The sequence below is a fragment of the Pseudorasbora parva genome, chromosome 19, assembly GCF_024679245.1.
Source record: "Pseudorasbora parva isolate DD20220531a chromosome 19, ASM2467924v1, whole genome shotgun sequence".
Classification (NCBI taxonomy): Eukaryota; Metazoa; Chordata; class Actinopteri; order Cypriniformes; family Gobionidae; genus Pseudorasbora; species Pseudorasbora parva.
In genome coordinates, this window is record NC_090190.1 from 29,170,037 (window position 1) to 29,188,555 (window position 18,519).

General features: G+C 37.8%; 2 protein-coding genes across 2 annotated transcripts in view; one reads left to right on the forward strand and one right to left on the reverse strand.

The window, feature by feature from the left end:
• The first annotated feature begins 555 nt into the window (after positions 1 to 555).
• Positions 556 to 10,929, forward strand: oxnad1 (oxidoreductase NAD-binding domain containing 1). Its single transcript, XM_067425951.1, has 8 exons — positions 556 to 626; positions 876 to 1,013; positions 1,201 to 1,264; positions 1,891 to 1,997; positions 6,707 to 6,848; positions 8,748 to 8,984; positions 9,064 to 9,172; positions 9,288 to 10,929. Exons 2-8 carry the CDS (start codon positions 910 to 912, stop codon positions 9,443 to 9,445), a joined length of 921 nt encoding a protein of 306 aa, XP_067282052.1. The 5' UTR covers positions 556 to 626; positions 876 to 909; the 3' UTR covers positions 9,446 to 10,929.
• A 467-nt stretch (positions 10,930 to 11,396) lies between these two features.
• Positions 11,397 to 18,519, reverse strand: part of rftn1a (raftlin, lipid raft linker 1a) — a 45,365-nt gene continuing 38,242 nt past the window's right edge. The window contains exons 4-10 of the mRNA XM_067425950.1: positions 17,718 to 17,829; positions 16,552 to 17,143; positions 14,853 to 15,056; positions 13,052 to 13,161; positions 12,821 to 12,924; positions 12,585 to 12,660; positions 11,397 to 12,415 (exon numbers count right to left, since the gene is read on the reverse strand). Of these exons, the coding sequence (XP_067282051.1) occupies positions 12,041 to 12,415; positions 12,585 to 12,660; positions 12,821 to 12,924; positions 13,052 to 13,161; positions 14,853 to 15,056; positions 16,552 to 17,143; positions 17,718 to 17,829 (1,573 nt within the window). The 3' untranslated portion in view covers positions 11,397 to 12,040. The remainder of the gene's footprint in view (positions 12,416 to 12,584; positions 12,661 to 12,820; positions 12,925 to 13,051; positions 13,162 to 14,852; positions 15,057 to 16,551; positions 17,144 to 17,717; positions 17,830 to 18,519) is intronic.

Genomic DNA, 18,519 nt, shown 5'->3' on the forward strand with positions numbered 1-18,519 from the left:
TTGTCAGATGTAAATGATAATTGCAGAATATTACAAACATTTTATATTTCCATTAAAAAAAATCATTCACACAGAAAAACGGGTGTCAAAATTGTACCTTTAGAGGTACAACAGCTTGTCGCTGGGGCAGTACCCTTAAAAGGACAACTTTGTAACTTTTCTACTGCTAAAAGGTGCATATTAGTACCTTAGAGTACAAATGTGTACCTTAAGGTACTACTATGAACCTTTTTGTGGTAAAAATGGTACAAAGTTGTCCTTTTAAGGGTACTGCCCCAGCGACAAGCTGTTGTACCTCTAAAGGTACAATTTTGACACCCGTTTTTCTGTGTGTTCAGTCATTTTTAAAGAGTAGGCTATGAAGTTGTGGTGAAACATCAAAACAAATGCTATCTCTGAAAAGCCCTAAAATATGTGACATCCAGATTTAAAACCATAGCTTAAAACTGAAGAGAAATTCACTAAATTTGATTTTGTCCTCGTTTGAGGAAAGTGGCACCCAATACTTAATATCCTTTGGCGCAAACCTCTCTTCCGAAATTAAAGGAAGATCAGCAGGTGGCGCTGTGGACTGTGTTCGCCATCCGTAACACAGACGAAGAAGAAACGTCACAGGACCGACAGAGGTGAATGAATTTTAGTATTCTCCCTCGATCATATAACCTCGTAAATCTTTGTATAATTATTTTTAGTATTGCTAATAACTATTCTTATAGGCAAATTGAATATAAAGCTGATTATTTTATTAATAATAGTGATACATCGCTAATTGTGTGCGAATGCCACTTAATATCAGCTGTTGAGAAGAAACTCATTTCAGATTTAAATGTCGTTGGTTATTTTTCAATAAATAAAATAACTTGCTTTATATTCAGGTGTTTGACCGGGATCAGACCGTCATATCCGATCATGAGTGTCCCGTGTTTTGTAAGAACGGTGGCCAGAAGTTTCGCTGGTGGATCAAAACTGTTCAGACCAGCTGTTTTGTATTCATGTAAAGACACAGTCACACGGTGAGTATCCAGAATCTGGAGCTGTTTCTAGAAGCCTTGTGTTTTAAAACCTCTTGAGTTGGCTACCTAGTTGACATGCAACAAAAATGCTGTTTAGTATCTAGGGAGCACTCTGGATTTTGAGACACAGCCAGTGTTTAGACCCTATTCTTTGTGTTCAACCTAAACTTTACAACATTTGTTTCAGAAAAATGTCATCCAGAAGACAGACTGACCATCTAGAGAGAACTGCTAGCGTTCATAGAGACATGGTGAGTCTTCTTTCTTATATTTCTTTATAGTCTACCGTACCATACACAGATTCCACAGTGACTCTGTGTAAATGGTTAACATATTATGTAGCCAAGTAGGTGAAAGTTCAGACACTTACGTTGTATGTGAAATTTGATTGTCATTTTTGTCATGAGACTAATTTAAGGATGACCTAATAATTTATTTATTTATATGTATTTTATTTACGACTTTCAAACGATTAATCATGATTAATCACATCCAAAATAAAAGTTTGGATGTATGTGTGCATATATATACACACACATATATTATGTAAACACACATTTTTCATTTGGATGCAATTATTTAATCCTTTGTCAGCCCTAATTTTATTATTTATTTCTACTTTAAAAATATGTTTGTACTACTTTAATTTATAAATGTGTAGCATAGTGTTGTTTCATTAATATGCAGATTATTTTGTTATGCTATATGTTTTATCATTGAATGTGTATTGTTTTGAGTGGTAATAATGTATAATAGGTCTCATTTTTACATCCACATGAAATAAAGCATTACATTTTAAATCCTGAGAGGCAGAAATGTGTGGATTTTATTGTCTTTAAATTTTCTATAAAGACATGATTTGATGTTCTGTGTCCAGGAACTTTTCTCTGCACGTGTTAGTGACATTATGAACGAATCGGATGCTGTAAAGCGACTGAGACTGGAGGTGCCACATCCTGACTTCAGCTTCCGTGCTGGACAGTGGTAAGAGTCAAGTCCCCTTTATTTATAGAGTGCTTTTTATAATGCATATTGTTTCAAAGCAGCTTGACAGTGTTAACAGGAAAATAATGCAAACATTTTATTTGGCTGTACAGCTACTTTGGAGAAAACAGTCATGTTATCCAGCTCGGTTCAATTATCATATAGTGTCAATTAGGGGTTGAACGACTTCCATTTTTTTTAAAGTCAACATTTATGTTCGACTAGTCGCTGATGACGTCATTAATGAACAAATAAACCTGAGCCTCTATATGAGACGCAAACTCGGGTCTTCTTGTGCCCAGGACAGCTATGGCATATGACACAGCACTGCCCATAAGGTTATTAATCCTACATAACAGCTTCTGTATCAGTTCTTTTGTCTTATGGTCGTTATATTTCTCACAGATTTCTGCTCGTTCTGAATAAGACACAGATAAAGTAGCACAATAAAGATTACATGTATATGAATGCATTACGTGATTTTTTGTGAATTAATTCTACCTGTCAACGTCTCTACTAATAGTGAAGCTGTAAGTTTTAGTTATTAAGAAATATATGCTAGAACTTTTCAGTTTCTAAGCTATTTTATTGATAAATCCTAGAAATGTGTTGACAATACATTTCTGCGCTACTGAATGGTTTTGGTGTGTGTGTGCGTGTGTGTGTGTGTGTGTGTGTGTGTGTGTGTGTGTGTGTGTGTGTGTGTGTGCGTTGCAATGCAGCACGCAGTTTAGCGTGATGATTAACTTACGTGTACAATAAGCGTGCATTCTCCCGATCAATTTTGAGCATCCAGGTGGAATAATCAAACATGTCTTGTGGAGAGCTCTCGGAGTATGCATTTATTTGTAATTTTTAACTGTTCAAAACAGAGCCTGCGTGTCAGGAAATTGCTTATCCTGTTGCGCCCTCTATAGGCCAGTGACTAGTCGACGTCAAGCTTAAAGCGTCATGACAGAGCATTAAGGTCGACTGGTCGGTGCAACCCCTAGTGTCAATGAGGGCAGGTCAGTAATAAAGTTGTATTTGTTGTATCAATTGTATTAGTAATAAATATTTAGTAGGGTGACCAGATATTTTCCAGGGACAGTCCCGGTTTTTGGTGTTCTGTCCCTGGAAATGTCCGTTTTACAACTCATTCAAAACAACCCACAGAAAAAAGCGCCCAACCAACATACAGAACAACATAGCAGATGGCGTTGTGAGATACGCTAATTCTACTTACGTGTGAGCAGAGCGCAATTATCGTCAAATATCAAAAGAAACATAGTTACTGTTTTCAAGGTAGTAACATACACGTGCCCTAGAATGAAAAATTGAATTAACCTTGCCATATTTAAATAAAAAGAGTTCAGTACATGGACATCCCATACAGTAAGTCTCAAACACCATTGCCTCCTCCTTCATATGTAAATCTTGTTTGTTAAAAACACCACGGAAAAACAGGCTCTTTTCAACATAACGCCAACTGTGACGAAACGCTGAGATCCTTAATATGTACACCCCCAACATTTGCATGTCAGCCAATGTTCATTTTCAGGCGGAACTGCGCAGCCGAATCATCGGGAGTTCTGCAGGTAAACAAGCGTCACGCGACGATAGCGAAAACGGCAGCTCTCATAGACACAAATGTCATGTTCCAGGCTGTGCAGGGGACGTGAGGACTTTTCATAGCCTTCACACAGATAAACAATGTCAACGGTCATGGTGAATGTTTATTTACAATTGGATACTGCAACAATTTAATTGAAAGTTGTCCGTTTGCTCGGCCCATTTCACCACTGAGACTTTCTAACCTGGGACAAAAAGCAGGATTCGCTCAGCGTCTGATACTGAAGAAAGGGACGATTCTAACCATATTCCTGCAAGCAATAAGTAGTGATTTTATCCACGTATTGACTGTCGAACCCATTTCTGATTAAACTGAAAGTTTCTTAGTAAGACAACATTACGATAATATCCCCTGTGTTGTCTAAATCTAACGCAAGATGCTAGTAAAATAACAATTGGAAACTCCAAGTAGCACACATAACAGTTTGTCAAATGACAAAGGTTAATATTATTTCCTGCCAGTGTTGTCATGAAATACAACAGTAGATACGCATGTCGATCCCTTTTGACGGATTGAAATCTAAATTAGCATACATTTCATCATTAACACATTACTCAGAAGCTAACTACGTTTACTACTACAGTTTAGTTGCTTACAGATCGCTCACTCGACCCTTGTAGTTAACGTCACCTTCACCATCTAAGAAGAAACGATAGTCATTTGACAAGGCTTCTAGTCAATTTGTTAAATAAATATAAATTTTTGAGAAGTGAAGTATGATTATTTTGCAGCGGGTGAGTAGTAAACATGACACTCACTATTTAGAGTGGCTTCTACATGACTTTGTTTGGCTAAATAAATCGACTTTTAAACCAGTACTCTACTGTCAAACTGTAGCGTTACTGTAAACAACATATTTACGCGCTACCCAGTTCAGTTTGTGATTTCAAAGTTAAGAAGCTATCATTGTAAAATCATTGCCATGACGGATGGTATAGATGTGTTAGCTGTCATTGAGCAGCAGTGGAGTGAAACAGCCAATCAGAGCAGAACTCTGCATTAATATTCATGACTCTTCCAAATAAGGCAAAAACAGAGCATTACATCCTAGAGGCAATTTCTAGGGTTGTAAATGGACCTGTAAAACTGTATCTGAACAATTTTTGACCTTAAATAAGCCACATACCCTCTATTTAGATTTAATTTGAATTAATTTTAACATATTGGTTCAAATCATTCTAGGGCACCTTTAAATTAAAGTAATACTGTTTGCATGTGCTTTATAACAGAGGATCAACAGGGTTGAGTTAGTCCCCAAAAGTTCCGTAGTCACAGCCACAAACCCAAACTATAAAAAACCTAAACAATTAACGTTACACTTGTAACATTTACATGTCCAGACCAGAATACACATACTTTCTGCTTAAAATAAGCCTAAAATGCAAAATAACCAGACCAATTAAGGATAGTAAGTTATTTTTAAGCACAAACGTAACAAAACATTTGAAGAAAAAAAAGTAGGTTTATATAGTATAAACTTGTGAGAATTAAAATATTAAATACAATTATAATATGTTAAAATAGCCTATTTTGTTACATAGTTTTATTTATCATATTTATGTTTTTTATTTATTTTTTGCTTTTAAGTCATCTTATACTATTGTTTTGAACTGCTTGCTATTTTCAATAGTTATTTTTAACTCTTTTCATTGTTTGTTTGTTTTTTGCAGGTGTGTTGATTTTTATTAAATCCAGACCAAACATTCTAATATTCAAACTAAATCTTAATAATTATTAAATCATAATAATAATTATTAATGTTAATACTAGTATAGGGAGCCCACATCAACGACAAAAAAAGTTCACACATTTATTGTCCCTGTTGTTTAATTAAAAGATGATAACAAATTAGATTTTTGTGATATTTTTAGCACTATTTGAGTAAATGTCCCTGGTTTCCATTTCAGAAATCTGGTCTCCTTAATATTTAGTAAGATAAGAACGGTATACTAAATGATATCCAGTATAATACGATGGGGCTGGGTAGGTATATAAGACAATAAACGGTGGGGTAACCCTAGTCTAGACAGTTTGGATAAAATTTTTTCCTAAATGTTACTTTATTTTTATTTGAAAGTAACTAATGGAATAGAAGACATGCAGTTTGCAAAATGGCCAGGAGATGGTGCTCTTACTTAAAATTCTCACTTAAAGGGACAGTTCACCCAAAAAATGAATATTCTGTTGTCATTTACTTACCCTCATGTTCCAAACCTGTATGAGTTTCTTTGTTCTGCTGAACACAAAAGAAGATATTTGGAAAAATGTTTGTAACAAAGCAAAATTATTTTTTCACTCACTATGGTATTCAATGGTTGCTCTATCTGCTTAGTTATAAACATTCTTCCAAATATATTTTGTGTTCAGCAAAACAAAGAAACTCATACAAGTTTGGAACAGCATGAGGGTAAGTAAATAATGACAGAATTTTAATTTTTGGGTGAACTATCCCTTTAATTCAGTGTGACATCCGTTATCAGCAGATCACAGAAAATAATGTATATCAACATCTAACAGTTTCTCTTTCGCTTTCTGCTCTCGCTCACATTGTGCCTTATTGCATTTATGTATGTGTGTGAGTGTGTGTGTGTGAGTTTAGAGAGAGTCGTGAGTGAGGTGAAAAAGTCAGGTGATGATTTATGCAGATATATGCACAGAAACTCCTCCAGACCATATGATGTTATGTTCCTGCTAAAGAACACAAGGAAGGAGTCAATGAGAGCTGTGCCAGTGGGTGTGTGTGTGTGTGTGTGTGAGAGTGAGTGCGAGTGTGTGCGTGCGTGCGTGCGTGCGTGCACCCTGACATATGTGCTTATCACTTATTCATGATCTACACATATGGTGACTCTCAAAGCGTATGTCTTTAGTGTTTTTTTGTTTTGTTTGTTTTTTAAGTTTTATTGACATGAGTAATATTGGACACATGGGTGTTGTTGTCCCAGAATGTTACTGTGTGGGAAGAATCTGTGCTTTTTCTTAACCTTCTAAAAGTAATTTTAGTTGTGTTGTTAGTTTTAAGCAAGTTTTATATAATATGCTTCAGTAGTGTGTCTATATTATATTATATTATTAATTTTAAATTGCATTTTTTTCACAGGGTGGATTTCTTCATCCCAGGTGTGGAAACAGTGGGCGGCTTCTCAATTTGCTCGAATCCTGGCCTTCTGCAGAGAGAGGGAGCGATCGAACTGGCCGTCAAATACACACACCATCCTCCAGCACACTGGATTCACACAAAAGTAAGTGAATGAAAAATATATACACCACCTTTCAAAAGTTTGGTGTCGGAAAGATTTTTAGAATACTTGTGTCATTTAAGGATTAGTTCACTTACAAAATGAAATGAATTTACTCACTCCCATCTCTTCCAAGATGTTCATGTCTTACTTTCTTCAGTGAAAAAGAAATTAAGATTTTTCTCCACATAATAGATTTCAATGGCAACCAACGGGTTAAAGGTCCAAATCAATGCAGCTTTCTCTTTTTCATACCTCACAGAAGACTACTAACTACCAAATAAGGGTTCACAATTAATGTGAACAATGCATAATTAATTCTGAAGTGAAGGTCATAGTAGCTCACTAATAAGCTACATAATAATGATTAGTCAGAAGTGAACTACCGCAACTGTTTTATTTTAAATATATTTTAAAATGTAATGTATTGCTTTGATGCAAAGCAGAATTTTCAGCAGTTACTCCAGTCTTGAGTGGCACATGATCCTGCTGAAATCATTGTAATGTAATGCTGATTTGCTCAGAATAATGTCCGATACAGTTTTTATGGATTCTTTGATGAATGGGAAGTTCAAAAGAACATCATTTATTTGAAATATGTTTACTGTTACTTTTGTAAAATTGTATCCATCTTTGCTGAATAAAAATGTAATTTTTTACCCCACTGTTGAACAGAAGTCAGTGATGGAATTTCTTTTCTATTTTCTTTTTATACAATTATTCTTCCACACAGATTTTTTTAAATTTTAAATCTTACTCTAGAGAGCGAAACTAGATTGCCAAAAGTCTTGGGACGCCTCCCTTTACATGCCTCTGAACTCTAATGCCATCCCATTCTTAATCCGTAGGGTTTAATGTGGAGCTTATTACTTATTATTATTATTATTGCTTAGACACTTTGCAGCTATAACAGCTTCAACTCTTCTGTTAAGGCTTTCCACAAGGTTTAGAAGTATGTTTTTCTAGAATAGCATTTGCAAGGTCAGGCACTGATTTGGGATGAGAAGGCCTAGTCTGTAGTCTCTGCTCTAATTCATCCTAAATGTGTTCTATCGGGTTGAGGTCAGGACTCTGTGCAGGCCAGTCAAGTTCCTCCACACCAAACTCACTCATCTATGTCTTTATGGACTTTGCTTTGTCATGTTAGAACAGGAAGTGGCCATCCCCAAACTGTTCCCATAAAGTTGGGAGCATGAAATTGTCTATAATTGTCTTGGTGTGCTGCAGCATTAAGAGTTCCTTTCACTGGAACTAAGGGGCCAAGCCCAACTCCTGGAAAACAACCCCACATCATAATCCCCTCTCCACCAAACTTTATACTTGGCACAATGCAGTCAGGCAAGTATCATTCTCCTGGCAACCACCAAACCCAGACTCGTACACCGGATTGCCAGGCAGAGCGAGGCATGATTGGTCACTCCAGAGAGCACGTCTCCACTGTTCTAGAGTCCAGTGGCGGATTGCTTTACACCACTGCATCTGACACTTAGTGATGTAAAGCCTGGATGCAGCTGTTCGGCCATGGAAACCCATTCCATGAAGCGTCATGGCTGAGTTTCTGTTGTTCCCAATTGCTTCCACTTTGTTATATCACCATTAACAGTTAACCGTGGATTATTTAGTAGTGAGTACATGTCATGAAATGGACTTATTGCACAAATGGCCCGGTACCACGCTTGAATTGACTGAGTTCCTGAGAGCGATTCATTGTTTCAGAAATGTTTGTAGAAGCCGTCTGCATGCCTAGGTGCTTGATTTGATATACCTTTGACCATGGAAGTGATTGGAGCACCTGAATTGGAGGGGCGTCCCAATACTTTTGGTCATATTATAAACTGATGTCGTCAAATATAGGTATGCATTTTTTGTGTGTAATTTCCTATTTGTCCTCCTCCGTTTCAGTGCTCTGTTGGCTCTCAGGTAGCTGTGAGGGTGGGAGGCAATTTCTACTTTGACCCTCAGCCTTCTGACCCCGTGGTCGACCTGTTGCTGGTAGCTGGTGGTGTGGGCATCAACCCTCTGTACTCCATCCTGCTTCATGCAGCCGATCTGCTCAGACATGCTGATAGTCATAGGTACACACCAGGACACACACACCTGTGCTACAGTGCCAAGAACACCAAAGAGCTACTCTTCAAGGCAAGTATATGTACTCTTGACTCGTCACTGAAGTGGGATTGAAGATGCCAACTGATTTTGATATATCTGTTCTATTTAGAACACCATTATTGACATTTGTCATGAGCGACCAGATAGATTATCCTGCAATTTCAACATTACCCAGCAGAGCTCTGACATTGAGCAAGAACTTCAGCCTTACACCATAAGTGAGTAGAAACATCTACAGTTTATATTTTAGCTCTCTTAAAGTTACCTAAAGTTTTAATTCATGAAACTGTTTTCAGATATAATGTCACATGAGATATTTTTTAATCTCTGCAGGTGGAAGGATATCAGAAGAGGAGCTTCAGCGCTATGTAGATTCAGAGCGCACATTGTGTTATCTTTGTGGTCCTCCTCCTATGATAGAGAAAGTGAGTTCAGACCTGCAGAGAATCGGCCTGCCGGAGGACAGAATCCTTTTTGAGAAATGGTGGTAGCTTTACAACTCCGCCCAAAGCAAAGGCCCCAGTGATGGATTCATTTGCATCTGTGTCATCATAGAAACAGACTATAATGGCAATGGACCTGTAATAACTTTGAGATCTGCTGAAACGCACAACAGACACTGTCTGCATTCTCCACATTTGAACAAACTATTTTCTAGACTATTTCTATTATACCTCATTTTAAAGATGGACTCAACAAATTGACCATAACAAGCGCTGTAATGCTCTACATTATAGTTCATTTGCTGGTTAATGTCAGAAGTCCTACTTTGAGGGCATGTTGAAAGATGGCACACTCAGATTGCACTGTTTTTTTTTTTTTTTTTTTTTTTTAGATCTGTGAATAATAATATATGTTGTTTGCGTTTTAGAACACATATTTATTAATTAAAACATTCTTCACAGGGGCCTATAAATTATTTTAAAAGTAAAACATTTTTGCTATATTTAATATAGTCCTAATTTGCTAAAAGGCGCTAAACCTGGTAGAACGCCCTTTAAAGTCACCATGAAATCAAAATTGTATAATATTGTAGTATTAATATTTAGTCAAAATAACTTCCCCTCCCTCTTGCAACATCTCTTCTCTAATGTTTACTGACATGAGGGAAGGACATCCTGTCACTCACATTAAATCACAACACATCCAACAATACAATCAATTCCAGATAGACAAAATCAATTCTCACCCTAAATTTTTTTCGTGTCAAAAAGCTTCACTTGGATATCCACCAATCATGCAAAACATTATGACCTAATATTGTATTGGTTCCCCTTTTGCTGCCAAAACAGCCCTGGCCCGGAGCATGGTCTCCACTAGAACCTGTGGAAGGTTTGCTGTGGTATTTGGCACCTATATGTTAGCAGCAGATCCTTTTAGTCCTGTAAGTTGCGAGGTGGGGCCTCCATGGATTGGACTTGTCCACTGTTGGCACTTTCGGCGGTGGACAGGGGTCAGCATGGGCACCCTGACTGGTCTGCGCTCATCATGATATCATTTTGTTCTCGCAGCCCTGGTTTGGGAGTTCCCGCAGCTTGTTCTCGACACATTGCCTGAGCAGAACTTTTTTCTTGCTGGTGTCCGAGAACTATTGTGTGATTGGTCAGACATTTAAAGTGGGTGTGGTTGATGCGGAGAAACGCTAATGATCGGCGCGTGCTTTTCTCGTGAAGTATGGAATGTACTGGCCTGAACGAACTTTGTTCTTGTTCTTGCCACCTCGAGAAAACAAACAAATTTCTTTGTTCTTACAGAGTATGTTCCAAGCTTAACATGTGCTGTGATGAAGGGATAATCAGTGTTATTCACTTCATCTGTCAATGATCATAATGCTATGCCTGATCGGTGTGTTACAATAGAGAAGACTATCACACATTCTGTTTCATGCCGACTTTAAGGCTAGTCGGTTCACTTGGCAGCCATAATCATAACACCCCATGAAATTGTTTCAATAAAATAAAAATCAGAAAAAAAAGAGAGACAAAAATAGCATCACATATATATAATTTTTTTGCTTCTTTTTTTTTGCAGTCATAGTGTATCTAATTTTACTGTAAAAAGGGGGACTACAGCTGCCATGTTGAATTTGTTTTTCCATTATAACAAGGCAAAATTGAAGTCTTAAATTATAGTTATCTCCCACAAATTGGGGAGGATGTTTGGGCGTGGTCAAAACAAATTCTTACCACTAGTAGTGAGGAATAGTTTAAATATGTAAAGTCACAATGAAAAAAAATTACATTGAAAACTGAGGAAAACTGCAAGCTGTTACAGTAAATCAGGGTTCCTCAAATCTGCCCTGTAGTTTATCTCCAACTCTAATCAAACACGCCGGAACCTGGTTACTAGAACATTACAGTTAGGAAAACATCATAGGACAGTGGCCCTGCAAGGCCAAATTTGAGGAACCCTGCTGTAAATGATACGTCTTTGATTTGCATCTTAAGACAATCACTGATGGATTTTATTTACACCATATACTCACACAGACGTTCACTATAACTTACTTTACAAAGTAAAGACCAAAGTATACTTCATTTCGTATGTGGCGGTCAGCATACAGTGCATGTGACGAATTTCGTCTTCAGAAAAGTACGCACAGGCACAAGAGTACGCATTTGATTTTTTGCAGTATTTACATGGGTTGTAACTCGTATTGAGAGAATGCCTGTGTACGCGTACGGGTCAGAAGAAGTATATTTAGCAAGGCTGTACCTATACGTAAACACACCAAGTATACTTTGGGCTTAAGACCTCAGTTACCGACATACTGCGACTGTCTTCAATAAATGAAAATATTCTGTATTTTATGCATTTGAAATAGTGTTTGACATATGCTAATATTGTATGTACCGTAATAAAACAAGCTAACATTACAGATTCACACAGGTACAAGTCTCAACACATTGGTCAGCGTTTACCATATTTAGAGCTCCGTGAAACATAATGGTTTGAATCTCCTGCCATTTCCTACGAGATTCAAACACCTTAGCATTCTTACCAGGGCATTTACTCCATCAGCAGATGTATATGCCTGAAAAAACATGAGCATATTGTAATGGTTAAATATGCATAAATGAATACTGTCAGCACACTCCAGAGAATAAAGCTCTCTCTGTCACCACCGCTCGCACTTCCTCTAATTTAACACACGTAATTGTGCTCTTTAATTCCTGACCGCCGTTTGCAACGCCGTCCTTTTTTGCTGGGCTGGTGTTTAGGATGTCGATCTTCTGTGTGTGGAATTCCACCGTCCTTTCTGCTTGATCTCTCCTCTCTGGGCTTTCTGGCAAAGTCTGGCCATTTTCCTTTTGGATAATCTCACATTGTCTCATCAGGCTTGTGTTTTCTCTCTCCATTCTTTCCATTTCTCTCTCAATCGTTGCCAGTGGTGATATCTCCCTCTCTGATGTCCTCTTACTATTCAAGTTCCTTTTGTTTTGACCTCTGAGGTGCAGTTTCTGGAAAACATAAACACAAACTGTCAGACACTGAGCTACTTTTGAAGATTTTAAAGTCAACTGACAATGCTATTGCAATTTCACACAGTTCTCTTAGACAACTCTAATCTAATTTTAGAAGAATCTTTTCTTTTGTGGCAGAAATAAACCTTGTGCCATGCATACACACCGTCAAGTCTCTCCTTTTGCGAGGCAACGTGGGTCTCTGGAGAAAGAGGATCTGTTTTGTGGCCAAACTTCCATCACTAAGACAAAAATAACAAATCAGAGGTCTGTAAGAGCAGTTTAAAGAAGGAATAAAACCTCATGTTTTTTTCTCTCCTTAGATAATGTTTATACTATAGCCCCGAAGATGTTTAATTGAACGTAATGGTCTTGATGAAGGGTTTAGTATGAATTTTGGACCTTCTCATTTTGATGATGGGAGTGGGCAGAACACACATTAGTCTCCAGCCGTATGGAGCCAGAGACTGGAGCAGAGGGATGTAGTCTGTCTTCACTGCGACACCCTGCAAAACAGAGTCATTTGAACAACTAAATATGAGGGGAAAATTTAGTTTGTAAGAAGAAAGGTGTAAATGTACTACAAATAATAGTTTATTTAATTGAATTTGGGGTGTATGTGTGTAGACTTACATCAATCACAGTCCATTGCTCAACTACAATAGCATCGTACACTGTGGTGGGCCCAACATCACCTGAAGGACTTTGGAAGATAAAAACACTCTCCACAGTGGAAGAAGATGCTGAAAAGAAAGAAAGGATTGGAAAATGTTCATATGAATTCAAAGACTTTAGATATACCAGTACGGAGCACTCACACTACTATGAATAGTAGAATGTGTAGCTTGCAATATGGTAGAATAAGTCCTGCCTTCAAAAGAAAAGGGCCAATTGCCGGAAAGTAGTCATCACGTAACTAAAACATTTATGAGACAGTTAATCATAGACTTTGTTGCTGTTTTGAAATATGTTATTTAACCCTCATCCCCCCCCCCCCCCCCCAATTTTTTTTACTTTTTTTTAAGATTGAGTGTTCATGGGAGTGGTTCAAGAAATTTGTGTACCACAACTACAAAAAAATAATAATTGACTGGATTTTGTGATTGAAATGTAAAATTAAAAAAGTAACAAATCCTTCCCTAGTGGATCAATTTGACCCCCATAGGAATTACTGGGATGCACGGAATGCTTTAATACAAAAAAATATTTTATAATGTCTACATGTGACTCTGAATGTATTCTGAAGAATATACTTAAATTACCATGTATTTATTGATAAAATGTAGTAAATTAAAGGTAAATAAAAACATATATACAATAAAATAAGATTTCTGAACAATAAATCAATACATTTTAGGACCTGTGAGGAAATAATTTGTTACAACGTGTGAGGGAAGGATTGGGATAAATGTGTTAAATGTGATTGCAGGATTTCCCTATTCAAATAGATCAGACTTTAAATGTCTATTCGAAAGTTATTTTATACCAGGCATTTAAAATACATTGTGTGTTTATAACAGGCTGTAAAAACAACAACAACAACAAAAAACGTAAAAGAAATATTGAAGTGTTCATGACAGCATTGTTTTATATCAGTAGGCCTATAGGAGACTGAAGGCCTCCGGGCAACAGCAGATGCAAAAAAAAAAAAAAAACAGCAGGAGCAACTATAATCAATAGAGTTTTAGGACAGAATTAAGATGTAAAAATCAAATGTATCAGCGTGAACCCGCTGTATTGAAACTGCGCATGCGCGGGCAAAACCGCGCCTGGGGTGAAACTGCGGCTCTGCAGACAGATGTTATTGGAGAACACGGAGGGGCGGCTATTCTGGGACCGGCCACCTGGGGGCGATCGAGGCGCAGAGGCTTCAGTTATTTTACAGGTGTTCTGCAGGCCTGGATGAAAATTTGTGTAAATTGCCAATAAATGAATAACTACTAAACTAAAATCCTCCTGCCACTCAACGTAACCCCACCCTTATTTATGCAGAACTTTAAGGCTTTATATAATGTAAACGAATGAGTTATTTTAAAAAAAATCACCCTCCTCACAGTTGTCATGAAGAGCAAAATTAGCCATATAGACCAAAACCACAATTTGTACCAGGCTGTAAATATGTTTTTTTTTCAGCTGTAAAGTTGGGAATTTTAACATGGGGCTCAATGAGATTCTGCTCCCTTCTGGAGCCTGTCCCTAGTGGCCAGTCAAGGAATTGCAGTTTAATTGGCTTCAAGAGTTGGCAACAACCTATCGTTTCTCTATCTTTTATCATGTTAAACCAGCCAATAGCGTGCCAGGTGGACAAGCCAGTCTGTGATTTGTTCCCGCAAAAATGTAACAGAAGCAAAAATGAATGTACAGGTTTCCAGACTTCAAAATCATATTGCCGGCAGATCAGGCTGGGTTTACCCAGTTTAAACATCACCAGTACCTGCATCATCTCCGAGGTTAAAGTAGCCGTCGATGAGCTGTGCGCCACTTCTGAAGTGCTGCGTCATGTGATCCAGCCAATGAGAGTCAAGCGAGCTTACAAGCCCCGCCTCCCTTTGCACCTGCAGTGGAACCCTTAGAGAAAAGAATTTCGGCGATCCTGACAGAACTGTCGTATGGTTGTACAGCGCGAACACCTGCACACCTACACATACAGAGACAAGTACTTAATGGTACTTAATGGTTGCTACATATTAATTCACACTTAAAAAGCTAAATAATTATGAACAAACTTATAGAGATATGTTGCAACTGATACACAAGCAAGATTGTTTCTTAGAATAACTGCAAAACAAAGCATAGTTTAAGAGTGCTATTGATTTCTTATATTATATGCTATTGAGTAACTTACATTTTAATCACAATATTTCCCGTTACTTTGTCTACTTTTGCTTTTGCAGTGTGTTTGAGCGGATTGGTAAATGATTCATTGGCTTTTTTACAGTCTATGGCTCACACTCAAAGAGAAAGTGGCTGCTTCCAAAATCGCATACAGTTTAGTGGGCATAGGCGTAGGAACCATTGTTTGTGGTTGGAACAACAAGACCCACCCACTTTTTAAAACCAATAATATTGGACCCGCTCACTTTTAACATCTCTAATTCAGCACATGTCTGTTCATCTACCCCAAACTGATAAACACTATCATTTAACACACGTTAGATGTATTATTTCCACTTGTTGAATATTTTCTTCCTTTTATTTAAAAAAAACACATGCTTTTCCGATATATGTGTTGGAGAAAGGGAGTAGTAGATCGGAGCAAAAGGAGGATTCGAACCTCGAGCTGAAACTTTTATCCATGTGCTTTACCCTACAGGCCTACACTATTGCCACTGGTGCCTTCCATTATTTGGCCTAACAGATGTTTAGTAAACAAGGCAGGGTTTTTGAACCTAAATGTAAATGGCATCTACTCCAGTACATTTTTCTGAGGGAGGACCCACACAATTTTTTTGCTTCTGACGCCCATGATAGTAGGTACTAGATTTGGTTTGAAACTTACATCACAACATTTAAAAGTAAGTTGTATATAGTATGAATATGTGTAGTATGAATGAAATTCAGACGTACTACATCTACAGGTCATGTGGCCTATTGTGTTAGCTGTGTCGCTTCACTGCCATTGGCCTCACGGAATAGCAAAGTGTCCATTGAATGTGCACCTCAGAATCTCTGCGGTTTTCAAATATTATTCGGACAAAGTACTCAGTTGGCAAACTGTTTTTCACATATAGTAGGGAAGTGTTCGATTTTGGACGCAGCAAGTCACTTGTTTCATTCCTGAATAAATCAGTGTTTGAACAAATTCGCTGAATTAATGATTCCATATGGTGTATTTTGTCAATATCTATATTAAACTATGATGTAAATTATCTCTCTAGTTGAGTCATTAGCATATTTTGAAAATAATTATGTAATGTACCAAGTACCAAATCATAACCAATAGATTTCATGATTTCTTCATCAAATCAGATTATTTCTAGAGCAAATATTTACACATCTGCCTGGGAATTAAAAATTGCTCCCTTACTTGATATAATTATCTTGATTAAACTTGATATAATCTAAAAGAAAACATTGTTTCCTGTGTTTTCCCACCAGCGCCTTCTTTGTATTTCCACAGAGTGCACACTTACGATTCAACATCTGGGTGGATCCAGTGCACTTGCTGGGTTTGTCTTGGCTTTTGCCCTGCTCCCTGTGCTCTCTTTTGTGTTTTTCTGCCAAATCACAGCTGGGTAGGACCGGCTGCATTCTAGCACTTTGGGTCTGATGTTGCTCTGATGCACAAGATCCTAATATAAACTCATGCGATGACACTCGCTTCTTTAAATCCTCAGCTTGTGTACATTCATGTTCAACATCCAGGTATTGATACTCAGGGCACTGACGGTTCTCAGTGAAAGGATTCTGATTATTCCAGCACTGGCCTGTCTCAATACTTTGTATTTGAAGACTGTGGTTCATAAAGTCTTCATCGTGTTGGCTCTGGTACTCAAAATCTGGATTAAGGTTTGTGTGATTCTGGTTTCCATGATCTCTGTCCTGTTGGCTCCACTCGCTCACAGGGCTGAGGGTTGGAGGTCTGCTGCTGTGATGTACAGAACAGGGACTGGAGTGCAAGGAGGAAAGCTCTTCTGGTTCCCAGTGACCCAGGAAATATGGACCCCCGCCCGGCTGGGGCAAAAACCCCACAAACAGATCTCCCTGATCAGCCAAATCCTGCACCTGCATTCAATTGAAGACATTGAGACATTCATCATGACACCTGTTCTATTCAAAATGTACAATCGAAGTTGACAATGCATGTAAATGGATTGCAATGTTATATGAATTTTACAGTGTCTTTGGAAGAGGAAGGTGGTGTGTTTTCCTGCAGATGCTTTTAAAATAAGCTGTGGAGCTGTGACAGGAAATGCTAATGAAAAGCATATTTTCCAATCATCATACTGTCACGCCACACACAAGTCTAAATCATCAGTAAATGTCACTTCCACACACACACACTCAGTCAAACACTGCTTATCTACAGATAAACGCAATTACTGAAAAGGCGAGAGGGTGACGACTAATGGAATGGCAGATGAATGCGGGGTGTCAGTGTCTATGCAGCAGCTAGTCAGCTTATGTTTTCTGTTTTACAGCGGTATTGTAAGACCACGATAAGTGGGGTTTTGGTGCCATCTTTAATTGAGTGATGACACTAAGTGTGTCAATAAAGTTTAGTAGGTGAATGAAAAACAGATTGACCTGCTGATCTCTGTTTGAATGAAAACAATTTCACTTTTAAAGAAGGCCTAACCTTTTTCACATAGCCCTGTACAACTTCTGGGGCAGGGTCCTGGTGACCGAGGTAACACACGTCTGTTGTGAGGTGAGGCTCCACCCAGTTCAGCAGACCACTGTCGGAACCACTGGAAAAAAAACAGCTCAATAAAGAACATCCACAATTCAAATACACAGATACAGATCTGTGAATCTTATTCCACAGAAGAAAAAAAATCCCTAAAAATGTTTAAACAGAAACAGTGTGATGAAACTTCCCTTGAAACAAATTTCTTCATCCTGTCATGTCACTTAGAATGAGATAATGTCTGTTACGGCAGTATCCACCTTATTTTGCCACGTGGAAATAGGCTATTCCCTGTCAATGTGCAAGACTTCAGATTCATTAGCCACTATAAGAGCAGTACACTTTAAAACTATCTGCTCTACAAACCAGTGTGTTTATCATTAAGACAACACATTAAAATAAATGGGAAGAAACACCAGTTTGCAAATAAAGCAGCGTAACGAGCTGTTTGGTACAGCTAAAAATAACTGGAAGCGATTGACAACGGAAGCCTAACACATTTAATTTACAAATGACCGCATCCGCTCTTACACGTGGATATAGTATTGTGCATAGAATGCAAACTATCTATTGTATATGTAAAATTGTATAGAATACTTGTTTTAACAATTTCATTTACCAAAATGTTAGGTACACCACACAGCATACTAAACATGGGACTATGTTCCACAATGTAATGCAATACTGTAACATTTCCGTTGAGATGAATAAGCTAGAAGTAATATACAGTACTGTTCAAAAGTCTGGGGTC

Coding starts and splice junctions, on each gene's coding strand:
- oxnad1 (XM_067425951.1), top strand. CDS start 910: ATGAGTGTCCCGTGTTTTGTAAGAACGGTGGCCAGAAGTTTCGCTGGT. Junction 1,265..1,890: donor CTAGCGTTCATAGAGACATG/GTGAGTCTTCTT, acceptor TTCTGTGTCCAG/GAACTTTTCTCTGCACGTGT. Junction 6,849..8,747: donor CACACTGGATTCACACAAAA/GTAAGTGAATGA, acceptor CCTCCGTTTCAG/TGCTCTGTTGGCTCTCAGGT.